General features: G+C 34.0%; 1 protein-coding gene across 3 annotated transcripts in view; it reads right to left on the minus strand.

Annotated features, from left to right (window-relative positions):
- Positions 1 to 17,095, minus strand: part of RFX7 (regulatory factor X7) — a 141,155-nt gene that overhangs the window by 69,066 nt on the left and 54,994 nt on the right. For all 3 annotated transcript variants that reach the window (XM_059180579.1, XM_059180578.1, XM_059180577.1), the window contains one exon: positions 6,252 to 6,285. In XM_059180579.1, coding sequence (XP_059036562.1) covers positions 6,252 to 6,285 — 34 coding nt within the window. The remainder of the gene's footprint in view (positions 1 to 6,251; positions 6,286 to 17,095) is intronic.

Raw genomic sequence — 17,095 nt, forward strand, 5'->3', positions numbered from 1 at the left:
CACATGGAAAAAGTGCTCAACATCACTCAGCATCAGAAAAACAGAAATCAAAACCACAATGAGATATCTCCTCACACCAGTCAGAATGGTAAAAAATTAACCTCTCAGGAAATGACAGGTGTTGGTGCTGGCTGGAATGCAAGCTGGTATAGCCACTCTGGAAAACAGCATGGAGGCTCCTGAAAAAAATCTCAAAATAGATCTACCCTATGACCCAGCAATTGCATCACTAGGTATTTACCCAAATGTAGTGATTCAAAGGGGCACGTGTACCTGAATGTTTATAGCAGCAATGTCCACAATAGCCAAACTATGGAAAGAGTCTAGATGTCCATCGACAGATGAATGGATAAAGAAGATGTGGTGTATATATATAATGGAATACTATGTAGCCATCAAAAAACCTCCAAATCTTGCCATTTGCATAACATGGATGGAACTAGAGGGTATTACACTAAGTGAAATAAGCCAATCAGAGGAAGAAAATTATCATATGATCTCACTGTATTAGGAATTTGAGAAACAAGACAGAGGATCATAGGGGAAGGGAGGGAAAAAAATGAAACAAGATGAAACCAGAAAGGGAGACAAACCATAAGAGTCTCTTAATCTCAGGAAACAAACTGAGGGTTGCTGAAGAGGAGGGGTATTAGAGGGATGGGGTGGCTGAATGATGGACATTGGGGAGGGTATGTGCTATGGTGAGGAAAAAAAAAAAAAAATGTCCTTTGAAATGAAAGGCAATTAAACACTTTTTTCAGATGAACTAAAACTAGGAGAATTAACAGTAGACCTACAAGAAAATAAATGGCAAAATCTTAGGTGTAAACTCAACCATACAAGTAAGAACAAGATAAAGCTTGTCAGGGTGGATAAGAAAGATACACGTATATGATGTCATCAATAAAAACAAAACACTTTATAAAGACCTAGAATGCTTAAAAGTGAAAGTACAGAAAAAAATATGTCATACAAGCAAACACTAATTATAAGATGGAGGAGCTATGCTAATATTAGACAAATCAGACTTCAAAGCAAAATACTACCAGAGATAAAAATGGAACTAGCATAATAATAAATGAACCAATTCAAAAAGAAAACATAATAATCCTACATATTTATGCTCCTAATAATATTATTTATTTTTAGAAGATTTTATATATTTATTTATTTATCAGAGAGAGAGAGAGAGAGAGAGCATGAGAGGGGGATGGATCAGAGGGAGAAAAAGACTCACCACTGAGTGGGGAGCCCAATGCCGAACTCGATCCTGGGACTCCAGGACCATGACCTGAGCTGAAGCCAGTCTCTTAACCAACTGAGCCACCCAGGCTTCCCTATGCTACTAATAGTATTTTTAATACATGAAGCAAAACTTGGCAGAATCAGAAAGAAAAAAAAGTTAACAATCACAAGAGAGACATTTTAGCACTCCTTTCTGTTACTGAAATAAAGGGGAAAAATACACACATCTTTAAAAACAATAATCAACTGGACCTAATTTTTGGATAAAGAACATTCCATCCAGTGACAGGTGAATATATATTCTTTTCAAGTATATAGAAAATATTCACAAATGCAGACAATACACAATTTAAAAAAAAGAGATTTTATTTATTTGAAAGAGAGAGAAAGAGTAGGAATGGGGGGGTAGGAGAGGGAGAAGTAGAGTCCCCACTAATCAGGATCAATACCCTGAGATCATGACCTGAGCTGAAGGCAGATGCTTAACCAACTGAGCCACCCAGTCGCCCCCAAAATAAACAAGCTTTGATAAATACTCAACTATTTGGAAATTGATCAAGATTTATCTAAGTGTTCCATGGGTACAAGGATAAATCAGAATGGACAATAGAAAAAAAAATAATTGAATGATAATGAAAACACTACATAAAAATTTATGGAATGCAGCTAAACCAGTGCTTAGAGGCCAATTTATAGCATTAAAAATGATTACCATAGGAAAGAAAAAAAAGTTTCAAGTTTCCATATTAAGGAGCTAGAAAAATAAGAATAAATTAAAACCCAGGTAAACAAAGGGAAAGAAGTAATACTTACTAGAAGAGAAACAAAATGTAAAACTGATAAACAAGAGAAAAATCAATGAAGCCAAACTCAATTCATATGAAAAGAACAATAAGATGACTAAACCTTTAGCTAAACTGATCAAGGATAGAGAAAATACAAAGGTCCCTCATCAGGAATCAGAGATAACTGCTACAAATTCTAGAGACAGTGAAGAATAATAAGGAAATGTTATAAGCAATGTTATAACAACAAATTCAATAACATAGCAGAAATGAACAAATTCCTTCAAAGACTAACATACTAAAACTGTATCAAGAAGAAAGTTTTAGAAACAGTTCTGTAATAATGATAAAAACTAAATTTGTAACTAAAACCTTTCCCAGTTTTACTAGTAAAATCTATGAAACACTTAAAGAAAAAATATTAATTTTAAATAAATTCCTTCAGAAAAAAAGAGAAGAGCACTTTTGAACTCATTAAATGAAATCAACATTATCCAGATACCAAAAACAGAAAAAGGTTTTATAAGAAAAAAAGCACATCCAAAGCCCTAATTAACACAAAAACAGTAACAAATAGCAAATCCAATGTAGCAATATCTAAAAGTATCATGCAACACATAAAGTATAAAGCATCATGTAGTTTATCACAGAAATTCAAAGACTGTTTTCACTAGAGAAAGTCAATCAATATAGTTCACCATGTTAATAGAATAAAGAAGTATCGTGACTATTTTGATAGTACAGAAAAATAATCTCATAAAATACAACATATATTTGACAAAAAAACCTCTCGGGAATAGGGAACAGAAAGGAACATTCTCAGTTTGAAAAGAGCATCCATGAAAAAGGTAATGTTAATATCACATTAAAAAGTGAATGAATGAATGGTTTTCCTCTAAGACTGGGAACAAGGTTAGGGAATCCATTCATACCATTTCTATTCAACATTGTCCTGAAGGTCCTAGCAGTGCAATGAGATGAGTAAAATAAATAAACAGAAGTTTAAAATGAAATGCAATCAAACTTTTCTTTATTTATGAACAACTTGATTAACATGCAGAAATCCAAAGGACTCTACATATAAACTTCTAGATATACTATGTAAATTTAACATATTTGCAGACTTCAAGGTCAATATAAGTATTAGCAATAAAACACTGTATAACAAGTATTTTTAAATGTCATTCACAACAGCATCCAAAGCATAAAAATATTGAGCAAAATATATATAAAGCCTATACACAGAAAACTACAAAACACTGCTGAGAAAAATTATGAAAGCCCCAACTAATATGGATATACCATGCTCATGGATTAAAAGATTTTTCATTAAGATATCAACAACCCCACATTGATCTATAAATCACCATAATCCCCATTTAAAAAATCCCAGTAGATTTTTTAAATAGAAATTGACAAATGTATCCCAAAATCTGAATGGAAGTGCTAAAATTAATTTGAATCATTATAAGACCTGATATAAGACTTTCTACAAAGCTACCGTAAACAAGACATGTGATGATGTCATAAGGAAAGATCTAGCAATTAATGGGGAAAAAGAAAGATCTAGCAATTAATGGGGAAAAATTAATGGGAAAAAAAACACATATCATGACTGGGAAAGGGTAGGATTTTCAGTTTACACTCAGTAAATGGTTAGGAAAATGGATTATTCAGTCGTATGATAAAAGATAAACATTTCAGTTCACCTCAGACAAAACACAAATTTAAATCAAAATGGTTAACAGACCTAATAGAAAAAGCTGAAGTTATAAAAATTTTTATAAGAAAACATGATAAAATCTTTTTGAGAAGGTTGAGTTATCTAGAAAAGTTGAAATGAATAGGTCAGCAAATCCTCCCATTGAAATAACTATAAAATAGTAAAATGGCCAAAAAAGAACTATTTTAAGGGCTTTGGAAACTAATGGCAAATGGCATGTTAAGAAATGTTTGGTCATTAAAAACTTAACTTTAGTTCAGTATTAACTGTTCAAAGTCTGTCACTCCTGCCAGGGGCTGCTCCCATGACCTATTCCACATGGTTTGGAAAGTAGTATTGCCAGGATGAGGCTGCTTGTGTACACATGATGACAATGAATCAAATACAGAGAATTTTAACAAAAACAAAAAACCAGAACACAGAGAAAGATAATCAGAGAAAAAATGAACAAAAGCTTCAGAGATTGGAGGGATAAAACTAAAATCATTTCAACGTGAAAGATAAAACTAAAATCATTTCAACGTGAAAGCTTTGGAAGGAGAGGGGAATCCAAGGGACAGAAAAATATTTGAAGAAATAATGGATAAAAACTACCCCAATCAGAATACTCTATACTTGCGAGCTCAGCAAATCCTAAGTAGGATAAACACAAAGTGATCCATACTTACACATATAATAGTCAAAGCAAGAGTATGTGAGTGAGCAAACAAGCAAGTTAATGAATTTCAACAAATCTTGATATCAACTAGAGAAAAACAACTCACCATAAATATGAAAACAACGAAGGCTAAGGGCAGCAGAATGACATACTCAAAGAGATGAAAGAAAACAACTTCTTGACCAAAAATTCTATTTCCAGCAAAACTATCCTTCAAAACTGAAGGCGAATAAAGACATTCACAGATAAAGACCAAGAGAATTCATTAAAAGCAAACTGTTTTACAAGAAATACTCAAGGGAATCTTTTGTTCCAAAAAGGAATTACCCTTGATTCCTTTTTGTTTCTCCCTGTACATTCAATGCATCGGCAAGGAAGGCCAATTAGCTTTATATCCAAAATAAGCCTTGAATCCATCTATATGCTTTTTTCCATCTTCCACTGCCATCATGTAAGCAAGAGCCTTGAATTTTCATTTGGACTTCCCCATACCCTAAATGGTTTCCCTGCTTACACTCATCCCCCAAGACCAGCCCATTTCTCAAAAACAACCAGGGGGGTTAAAAACAACTGGGTCATACTATTCAACTTTAAAAACTTAGAATGAAATCCATACTATTTGCCATAGCTTAAATAAATCCTACGAAAATTTCTCACGACCTGAACTTTTCTTCCATCATTCTCTCTCTCTTCTATAAGATGCAGCGACACTGCTTTCTTTGTATTCTGTAAATATCCCCAACTCATTCCTGCTTCTGAATCTTTGTACTTATTCTTCCCTTCTGCCTAGTCCATGTCACAGGCAACTCATCACACAAGGCTGGGTTCTTATTATCCAAGTCTCCCTTCAAATGCCACTTTCTCAAAAAGGTTTTTCCTAATCATCCAACCTACCCACCATCACTTGCCTGCCCTCCCCTACCCACCAACACTTGCTATTTCATAATAGCATTTATCACTATCTACCATTATAATGCTCATTTACTTGACTATTCATCTAATATCTACCTTATTCAAAAAACTATAAGGTTCAAGAGGATAGAAATCTTACTATCTTCTTCATCAAATATACGTAACTTTAGACCTCATGCTAAAATACAATTCTGAACTTGAAAGATTTAAAAGCCTTTTTCTTATTTAATATTTAATAAGTGTCTTATCTTAAAAATTGTACTAGTCTTCTGCCTCAAAAGCTGAATAATCCTCCAACACTATCTTGGGTATTGAAAAGAATGCAATATACAGTAACTTCTGAGGGATAAACAATGAGACTCTTGAGAACTGGGATATCAAGGATATCCTCTGGGGACTGGGGTCAAAAGCACCCCTCCGTCCCTAATTACTACCTTCCTAGGTCTTAACAGCATGAAACATTTTAAAAAGCTCCCATTTAAACACAATTTTTAAAAGTTCTATTCAGTACAACATAAATTAGAACTATTATTGTGACTTTAATTCCTAAATTCTAGGAACCTAAATATGAACAATATGTTATCACAAAAAACGAACCCATCAAACATCTTAAATCTTTTCCTTCAACAAATTCTTACAGTCAATAGAAAAGAAAAAGAAAGAACTTTATTAAATGCATAGTGATCTTTAGAAAACGCCAGTAAGTTTCAAAAACATGCAAGAACCTCAGACTGTGATTTCATTATTGATGCGATATTGGAAAGTAGATAGCTTATACCTAATTCACCCTTAGGGTTGTAATTCAATATCAAATTTTATTCTCTAAAATTGAGATATTTACAATAAATATTTACTCAAGGATAATATATTTTATACAGTGGTAAAAACCTTATTGCAAAAGAACTTGAAGATTACTCATTTTACTTACCAAAATGCAGTCCACTTTAGATTGTACAGTTTTGCTAAAAGAAAAAGAAAGTTAAGTTAATAAAAATGTTAAAATAAATGTTTAAAATAGTAAAATTCCTTTTAAGATTAGCATCATACCTTAAAACTGCATTTTTCACAAAGCCAAACAAACATCTATTCCCATTCACTGCACTAAATTTAGTCCTAAAGCATGATGAGAACATCTTGAGTTACCTGCTACATAGAATCAACCTACTGTTGTTACATTTTAACAATACATGTTACATTTTAACATGTATCATTTTAACAGATGCTTTGAATAAACAATTAAGTTTTTAGAGATACATTAAAAATGCAGATAAGTATTATACAAAGAAATAGGACACAGAGTTTATAATGAATTACAATTTTTAGTGTATGCCTGCCACTCTGGAAAATAATTTGTTTAGCATTTAAAAGCCATAATGGTGTAATATAATCTGTAGTTCTAAAGACTTGCTATAAAGTAGATCGTCTCTTCGCTCCTTCCCTCTCACATATGTACATGTGCGCACACACACCCACACAGGCTAGGGAAAGGAATCCCTAAACATAACTGATATGATAATAAATTGGAAGGGGAGAATACATTTAGAAATAACCCCAAAAAACGACTACATATCAATTTACCAAATAAGTGAATTACTGAATAAGTGAACTATTAATATATAATACAAATGAAGCCAGTATAAAACAGTTAAACCATCACCTGGATTTTGTTATAACACATTAAAGTATAAATGCAATGAAATAATGTGTAAGTTCAGAGATATTTTATAACTTAAAAGATGCTACAAACCAAATTATCTTTCATAAAAGGTTCTAGAGCAAACAAGTATCAGAAAGTTTGGTTATTTGCCTCTGTATATATATCTATAGAATTAAAGTAAAAATCAACATTTAGAACTCATTTGTATTGATTAATACAATCAGTAACCTCAAAACTTTTCATTTGTACTTAGACCTCAAATTTCATTTTTTAAAGAACAAAGTATAACTGGATTAAGTTCAACTGCAAAGATCAGAATGACTAAAAGGAACAAGAAAAGCAAATGATACCTCCACTTAAGAGGAAATGAAATCCCCTTCCCACAATCCCACATTAGACTTTTCAGAGGTTTTTTAAGTCTTTTGGGATCGTTTTATAGCTTATAACTCATTCACTAGCAGCTCAAGTCTGCTATTTTTTTCTCTCTGAGTAACTCCCAGTTTCCCTGAGGTAAAAAAGAGTATTGATTAAGAATTGCTCCTAAAAAGTAATGCATCAAGAATCCAAGCACTGTTCACCACCTTCTTCTAAACAACCCCCCTCCATTTCCTGTCTAAAGTGTTGCAGTAACCTAATTGGTCTCCCCTATCCACCCCCAACTAACTCTGTCGGCTATTATGAACAAAGTGGCCAGAGTGATTCTTTGTCCAAACCACATTAGTCTTCTGCTCCAGTCTTGATCATAGCCAACAAAGTCCTGCATGACCCAGCCTTCTGCTGTCTTTCCAATCTCATCTCTTACTATTTCTCTGTTCTTCATTCATTCAGCTCTTGCCACACTAGGAGCACTCCGTGCTCCTTCTCAAGGCAAAAGCAAGGCCTTTGTACGGGTTTTTTCTGTCAGCCTCTAATTCTCTTCATGACTTTGCAAGATGTTGTATTTTACAGATAGTTCTTCCCTGACTTTCCCATATAAAATATTCTGCATCATTCTATCCTTCTTGTTCTGCTTTGCTTCTCATTATTGCACTTACCACCAATCATTTTATATATATTTTTAAAGATTTTATTTATTCATTTGAGAGAGAATGAGAGAGGAGAGAGAAAATGAGTAGGGGGAGGAGCAGAAGGAGAAGTACACTCCCTGTTGAGCCAGGAGCCTGATGCAGAACTCAGTCCCAGGACCTTGGGATCATGTCCTGGGCCCAAGGCAGACACTTAACGAACTGAGCCCATTTTATATTTTTATTAATTTATTTGTTTACTGGCTATCTTCCTTGACTAGACTTTAAACTCCATGAAAGCAGGCTTTGTCTGTTTTGCTCACTGCTGTTATTATCATCTGGCACATGTTAGATGTTCAAGAAAATCTGTTAAATGAATAAATGACAGAAACACATTCAGCCCCCTGTACTGGGACCACTTGAAAAAAGGTTTTTAGAGAAATTAATATGAAACTGAAAATGTAATTATTTTTTAAACCACAGCCCTCAATATACTCCTTTTCTACCAGAAACCGGCTCTGTGGAATATCTGAAGATGACTATGTCTTATTATAAACAACTTCGTAAATCTAAAAAGTATGTGTAAAAGATAACCTTTGAAAAAATAAACTTAAAAGGTAAAATGTAAGTGCTTCTAAGCTAGATATGAACTTTGGCAATCACCTGACCTAGCCTTTTGATTATTTTTTTTACTTCATACTTAACACAGGCATAACAGAAGGATATAGATTAAGTCGTCTTTGTTCTTCTGTCCAGTCTCATACCATTTCACTACCTTCCCAAAGATAACTATCATTAATTTGACGTGTAAGCTCCCCAGTTGGGATTTTAATACTAGTATTAGATATACAAGTCTATAAGCAACATATACTGCTGTTCCAAGAAGATTTTAAATGTTTATATAATTGCCTTTACATTATATATATTCCGCAATTGTCTCTTTTCATTCAATATTATTTTTGATATCTACACACTTTGATGAAGTTCATTCATTTTAACTGCTGAAAATTATTCAATTGGATGAATATATCAAATACATTCATCTATTTCTTTACTGAAAGCCAATTTTATACTTCCCAGTTTTTCTTACTAACAATGTCACAATAAACTTTGTATAGGTCTTCTGATGTACACAGTGGAAATCTCTCAGTTACAAATTCAAAAGTTAATTTTCAGGGGCTCATGGATGTATTTTTTCAATTGTATAATATATTATCAAATTCTTCTCCCAAGCAGTTTATATCCATTTACACTTCCATCAGTACCACATAATAGTCTATACTTTCCTACTACTTTGTACAAATATTTGCCATTTATACATGATATATAATACACATGTTAAACACTATATTAATGGATATATATTTTTTGAATTTGTCATTTTCCCCAATTGCTAGCAATATTTTTCACCTGCTCACTGGCCATATGGATTTTCTCCTCTGTAAATTGCTGGTTCATATTCTTTGCCCATTTTTAAGAGGAGTTGACTATTTCTTATTAAGTTGTAGCTGTTCTTTATACACTATGGACAGGAATCCTGTTACATATACTTAACTTCACTAATTATATATTTTAGTGATAGCTTACTAAAGTTTAAATTTTTGATTTAGTCAAATTTATTAATTTTTTCCTTTATGATCTGTGTTTTTTATCTTAAGACATCCTATCTAGCTAAAGTTTTAAGGACATATATCATTCTAATATTTTTAAAGTTAGCTTTTTCAAGTTTGATCTTTATTTGAATAAGAATTTACTCTTACGTATGGTGTAGTATAATACATTTTTCTCTCTGGTAGGCCAATTGCTCCCTATTTTATTATGTCCAAGTTTGCACGTATGCTTGAATCTATTTTTGGCTTTTTTTCTGTTTAATTATTAATCTATGTATCTATCTTTGCACCACCACTCTAAATTTACCTGTGCTTTAAAAATTAGGTCTAGTTGTTTGCTTAAATGACCTTTTTTGACCATTTTCAGAACAGTCTTGATCATCCTTAGGCCTTAAATACCAGGTTGAGTTTTTGGTTTTTCCAATTATACAAAATTCTTGCTAAGATTTATATTGAGCTGCACTGAAGTTATAGATTGAAGTGGAGGAGTTGACTCATAATTTGATTTATTTTGTCTGTCTTTAAAACTGTCTTATAATTTTCTCTGTATCTTTTAAAAATTATACTTTCTAACCTACTAATGTACATGCTGATATTCACAAAAACTATTAGTTTTCTATGCTGACCTTATTAGTTCTAACAGAATATAGATTCTCCTGTAGATAACCATTTCACTTACAATTAATGAAAATATTTTTCTTCCTTTTCTGTCCTTATGCCTCTTTTTCACCTCCTTTCTTATCTAATTACTTTGCCTAAAATCTCTAGTCTAAAGATTAAGAATTACAGTGAGAGCAGACACCCTGTTCGGTTTCCAGTTTTTGTTTCAGAATTTTAACATGATGTATTATAATATGCCATTTAGTGGGCATTTTATTATTTCCTACAATATTCCTGAATATTCATTATTTTTACTGACTCAATAAAAATGATGCTTCAATATCCCGATGTTCTGCATCAGAAAATGACAAAGTAACTTCCCACATGTAACAATGATATATTGTGGACAAAATATAAAAACCTCGCATCAAAGTTAGAGTGACCAAAAGCAGGTAGCAACTAGAGGGAAACATCCGTAAAAGAAGGGAACTGTGTTAGGTAGGATTTGTCGTTATAAGGCTATTTGTCTGAGGGCACCTATCCACCCATGCAACAATGATCACTGAAGAATAAGGCAGAAATCTTCTGTTTTGCCAGCTGAGGAGGCAGAAGACAATGTCTGGGATTGCCAGAGCCACTGTAACATGAAAGATGAAATCCTAGAAAGGATGGAGCCACAAAATTTCTTTATAAACTATGCCCAAACGTTTGGAGACCTTCCTCTGGGAAAGACTCCAAGGCTCCAGAAAAAAGCAAGGGCTGGAAAAAGTGGAAAGATCTGAGTTGAGTCTCCTTGCTGCTTATTATAGGAGTAATAATGCTGGAGTTTGAATCCCAACATGTTACAGACTATCAGGACAAAAAAAATCCAAAACACAAAAAACCCCAAAACACTCAGAGAAAAATAACAGAATCCAAAGCCTACAACAGTGTATCACCCACAAAGCCCATTACACAAGCAAAATATACCAGAAAGAAGAAACAGGAAAAAGAGATCCAGAGTCAAGACAAAAAGCAGCTCACAGAAACCAAATCCTGAATGATCCATATGTCAGAATTAGTCAAGGATTTCTAAGCAAGTATTATAAATATGTCCAAGTATTTAAAGGAAAATAATGTCATAAGAAACGTATACATGGCAGGGGAGAACCTCAGCTGAGAAATGGTAGTTTCTCAGAACCAAATGGAAATTCTAAAACTAAAAAGTACAATGTCTAAAATGAAAAATTCATTGGATTACCTTAACAGCAGATCAGATACAGCAGAAAAAGGGTCACTAAACTGGAAAATAAATCAATATATCTTATTGAATCTAAAGGAGAAAGAAAAAGATTTTCAACATAATAAGCAGAGCCTCAGGGATCTGTAGTAAAACATCAAGTGGTCTAACCATGTACAGTTGGAGAGGAGAGATAATGGGACAGAAAAATATCTGACAAATGACCAAAAATTTCCCCAAATTATGTGAAAAACACGAACTTACATATCTAAATTCATTAAATTCCAAGCAGGATTACTACAAAGAAAACCACACATGGGCACATCATAGTCAAAGAGATGAAAACACGAAGATGAAAAGCAAATTTTGAGGTCAACTGGATGGAGTAAATAAAGTTAACATTATATGCAGTAAAAAAGTGGTATGAGTGATAGCTGACTTCTATACAGTCAACTGATTTGCAACAGAAGTTGCAGACAAAACTAAAGCATTTAAGCGATAAAAGAAAATCCTTTCAACAAAGGCTGATGGAATAACCAGATATATCTATAAACAAATGAACATAACTCATTTGACTAATTTTGAGTTGGATCTTAAAATTAACCATAAAAATGTAAACTATAAAATGCCTATAAGAAATCACAGACTAGGGCGCCTGGGTGGCTCAGTGGGCTAAGCCGCTGCCTTTGGCTCGGGTCATGATCTCAGGGTCCTGGGATCGAGAGCCTGCTTCCCTCTCTCTCTCTCTCTCTCTCTGCCTGCCTCTCCATCTACTTGTGATTTCTCTCTGTCAAATGAATAAATAAAATCTTAAAAAAAAAAAAAAAGAAAAGAAATCACTGACTATTACGACCTGAAAAATATACAAGATATTTTGGGATGCAATAACCCTTAAAGAAAAAAAAATTAAATTCCATCAAAATGAAGATCAACTATATTCATCAAAAGACATCAACTAAGCAAATAAACAAGCCATCACACAAAACCAATATTTGCAAAACCTACATCTAACAAAGGACTTATGCTCAGAATATGTTATAAATTCCTACAACTCAATAGTAAAGTCGATTAATAAATAAACAACTGCAATAGACAGTTCACACACACACAAAAAATATACAAATATCCAATACGGAAATGAAAAGATATCCAACATTAATCATTAAGGAACTGCAAATCACAATCACGACGATATACCATTATATACTCACTAGGATGGCTAAAATTAAAAACACAGTTTGGAGCAACTCCAACTGTCATACATTTCTGGTGGAAATGTAAAAAGTAAAACCACTTCAGAAAAATTTAGTTAAATATAAACTTATCTTTTATTGTGGCAATTCTACTCCTAGGTATTTATATTAAAAGAAATGAAACTCTGTATCCATGAAACAGGTTTGAACAATAATGTTCATAGAATCTTTAGTCATAATTGCCCCAAACTGAAAATAATCCAAATGGCAGTCAATGTAAGAATAGATAAAAACATGGTATAGTCATAGTACTCAGCAATTAAAAGCCAAACAAACAAACAAACAAAAAACAACTTATAATACACAGAAACACATGGATGAATCTAGTAGATACTACAGTGAGCCAAAGACACCACCCAGAGAAGTTCACTGTGGACAATTCCATTTATATGAAGTTCTAGCATAGACTAAATTAATCTATGACAAAAAATGTTTTATAAACATTTTAATTAGATAGTATCAACCTGGTAGTTGGTATTAGACAAAATAATGAAATATCAGTATCATAATTTTGCTGTGGTATTGGAACTACAAATGTTATGGAACATGCTAATCATTCATCTTCCACATCTTTCAGTTCAGGCTTTGCATATTAGGTCAGATCAACACAATATTAAGAAGTAAAAATCTTGGGGCACCTGGATGGCTCAGTGGGTTAAAGCCTCTGCCTTCAGCTCAGATCATGATCCTGGGATCCTGGGATGGAGCCCCACATTGGGCTCTCTGCTCAGCGGGGAGCCTGCTTCCCTCTCTCTCTGCCTGCCTCTCTGCCTACTTGTGATCTCTGTCTGTCAAGTAAATAAATAAAATCTTAAAAAAACAAAAAAGAAGTAAAAATCTTAAACTAGACCTACAGAGTAGGGAAAAGAGGGAAACACAGCAGCAAGACAGCATATACTAATTTAATAAAGAGAGATACAACTTGAGAAAGCATATTTTGTTTTCCCTAAGCCGAATTATAGAGTGAAGCTGGGGAAACTTTCTTACCTAATGCAGTTATACAAAAGAGACAATAATTTTAGGAAGTATATGTTAAAAAAAATCCCAACAAACAAACAAAAAAACTTAGTCTAAGCTTACTTCCCCTCACAGAAATAACCACGAAATAACCACTTTACTTCACAAAAATAACCATGTAATATCCCCTTTTCTTCATAGTTCAACATGCCACAATAAATAGATTACTAGTCATGGGCCAAACATACACAGACATAGAATACATAGAATGTATTATATGTATACTATATGTATATGTAACAATACATAGAATATAACACACTGTAAGTAACAATATGCTTGAAAGAACAGATGCTCGCTATAACCATTCCAGAAACTTTGTTTTCCCAGTTTCCACAAACTGTTATATTAAGTATTTATTACTGATATCATCCTAAGAGATTCCCAGTCATCTCTCCAGTAATAGGTTTGGCTTCCACGCAAAAGTTCAATACTATTTCTACATTTATTTAGAGTCTCCAAGTCTGAATTCAGAACGACTCACAATTCCTATATACTTGATTCAAAATTCTCATGTTGCAGAATTTGTGATCTATGAATACCAGATATTACACTTCACCTATGGAAAATCTAAAGTACAGGAAGTAAGTGTAGTACATCAACTGTAAGAAGCCATTCTAGCCTTGCCAGGATAAGTCAAACTCTTAGCTTCCTCTTCCTGCAAAATAGTTAATTCTGTCAAAAGTATATTGACTTTAAATCCTTTTTGTGGATTATGAATTAGCTCATAGTCCATCAAAGTAAAAGATGTTTTTATCTTATACTTTTCTAAAGCATTTACTTGTAGTTCGCTCAAAAGAGAACAAAAAAATTTTCTGTTTTTAAAGAAAACCAAAATAGGGGTGCCTGGGTGGCTCAGTGGGTTATGCCGCTGCCTTTAGCTTGGGTCATGATCCTAAGGTCCTGGAATCGAGTCCCGCATTGGGCTCTCTGCTCAGCGGGGAGCCTGCTTCTCCACCCCGTCCCGGCCTGCCTCTCTGCCTACTTGTGATCTCTGTTTGTCAAATAAATAAAATCTTTAAAAATAAAATAAATAATAAAAATAACCACAATAGTAGTGGTTAATTCTATAAAAGTTGAAAGATAAAAAATATATATATAAAGCAAACTACTCTTAATCCCATCATCCAGAAATATTTTATTTGTACACTTAACTACGTCTTTTTAAAAAAGATTTCACTTATTTATTTGAGAGAGAGAGAGAGAGAGAGAGAATGGAGGTGGGGCCAGAGGCAGAGAGAAGCAGACTGCCCTGTTGAGCAGGGAGCCCAATGCAGGACCTGAAACCAGGACCCTGGGATCATGACTAGAGCCAAAGGCAGACACTCAATGGACTCAGACACCCAGGTGCCCACTTAATCATTTTTTCTTAAAAACAACTGGGATTTGGAGGTGCCTGGGTGGCTCAGTGGGTTAAAGCCTCTGCCTTCAGCTCAGGTCATGATCCCGGCATCCTAGTATCGAGCCCCACATAAGATTTCTGCTCTGCAGGGAGCCTGCTTCCCCTCCTCTCTCTGCCTCTCTCTCTTGCCTACTTGTGATCTCTGTCAAATAAATAAATAAAATCTTAAAAAAACAAAACAAAACTGGGATCTGATGGTGAGGATGTGGAGAAACTGGAATCACTGTCTGCTACTAACAGGAATGTAAGATAGTGTAGCTGCTACAGATAATAGTCTGGTGTTTCCTCACAAAACACATAATTATCATATAATCCAGAAATTTTACTCCTAGGTATATATCCAAGAAATGAAATAGGTATTAAAACAACAATGTGCACATAAATATTCAGAGATGCACTATTCTTAAGAGTTAAAAGGTGGAAACAACCCAAATGGATGAATAAACAAAATGTGGTACATCTATATAATGGAGTATCATTCAGCCACAAAAAAAGAATGATCCATACTAAAACATGGATGGATCCTGAAAAGCCTATTTAGAGAAGGCAGACATAAAAGGTCATTTATTATGTAATTATTATGTAATTTAATGTGTCTGAAACATCCAGAGTGCATACAACCAGAAAGCTGACTGGTAGCTGCCAGGAACTAAAGGGACAGGAAATTGGGGAATGAATGCTTAAAGCATATGGGGTTTCACTTTGGGGTGATTAAATATTTTGGAACTACACAGAGGTGATGGTAACACATTATAAATGTACTAAATGTCATTCAAATGTGAACTTCAAGTGGTTAATTTTAGGTCATGTAAAATTTACCTTAATAAAAAATAACCTATGATCATAAAATCAAGAAAAATTCATTTTGATACTATACTACCTAATAACAAAGTACCAATTACGTTTACATTTACATCCCCAAATGCTTTTGTTTTGAATCGCTTACATTTGACAGTCTTTGTTTAAGATTTTATGTATGTATGTGTGTATATATGTATTTATAGAGCATGAGTTGGGGAGAAGGGGCAGAGAAGGACAGAGATACTCCAGCAGACTTTGAGCTGAGTTCAGAGCCCTACCCAGGGATCAATCCCCTAAGCCAAGCTGAAATCAAGAGTCAAAGGCCCAACCAGCTAGGCTTTCCAGGCACCCCCATTTTACAGTCTTTAATTAAGCACATAAAACTGTACTATATATATTTCTACATGAACATTTTGTGAAATTCAGATCACAGTGTATCACTTACAAATCTTTTGTCTTTCCTCTGATAATGTATACCTTTTTGCATAGTTCCTGAAAACAACATAACCATCCCACCTTTAAAAAAAAAAAAAATTTATTTGAGAGAGAGCGTGTGAGTGAGAGGAGAGGCAGAGTGAGAGGGAGAGAATCTCAAACAGATTCCATGCTGAGTGCATAGCCTGACAGGGAGCTCTATCTCATGTCCCTGAGATCATGACATGAGCTGAAACCAAGAGTCAGAGGCTTAACCAACTGAGCCGCCAGCTGTGCCCCCTTCAATCCATCTTTTGTTAACTTTGAAACTGGCGTGAGCCTGGAATGGCCCAATAAGATTAAAGAGAGGGTTTCCACTCAACGTTTTCTATTTCTTCCTCAGCTTTCTGCTCTTGCTCCTTCCAGGACTGCTCCTTTTAAGCAATTCTTAAAAGTTTCCTAGTTCCTCAAGAAGAGCTGCAGTATCAGCATTACTCTCCTTTTCAAAATCTTCATTTTCTTCCTCTGTTAGAGGTTCATCTGCACAAGGTTGGCAGGAGAAATCTGGTCTAACCAAGGCTTCTTTGACACTGAAGATGTTGTATGTTCTCATGTAGGATGATTTCTTCTTTTCCTACTGTTTCCTCTCTTCCTTCCAGTGTTGTTCCTAAATCGTGATTCCAAACTACTTCTTTTGCCTCTTGAATAGTTCATCTATATTTTATCTTTGTGTGAGAAGATTTCTACTTAAATACTGCTTTAAGAAGTGGCTCAATCGGGGCGCCTGGGTGGCTC

This window comes from Mustela lutreola, chromosome 7 (assembly GCF_030435805.1).
Source record: "Mustela lutreola isolate mMusLut2 chromosome 7, mMusLut2.pri, whole genome shotgun sequence".
Taxonomy (NCBI): Eukaryota; Metazoa; Chordata; class Mammalia; order Carnivora; family Mustelidae; genus Mustela; species Mustela lutreola.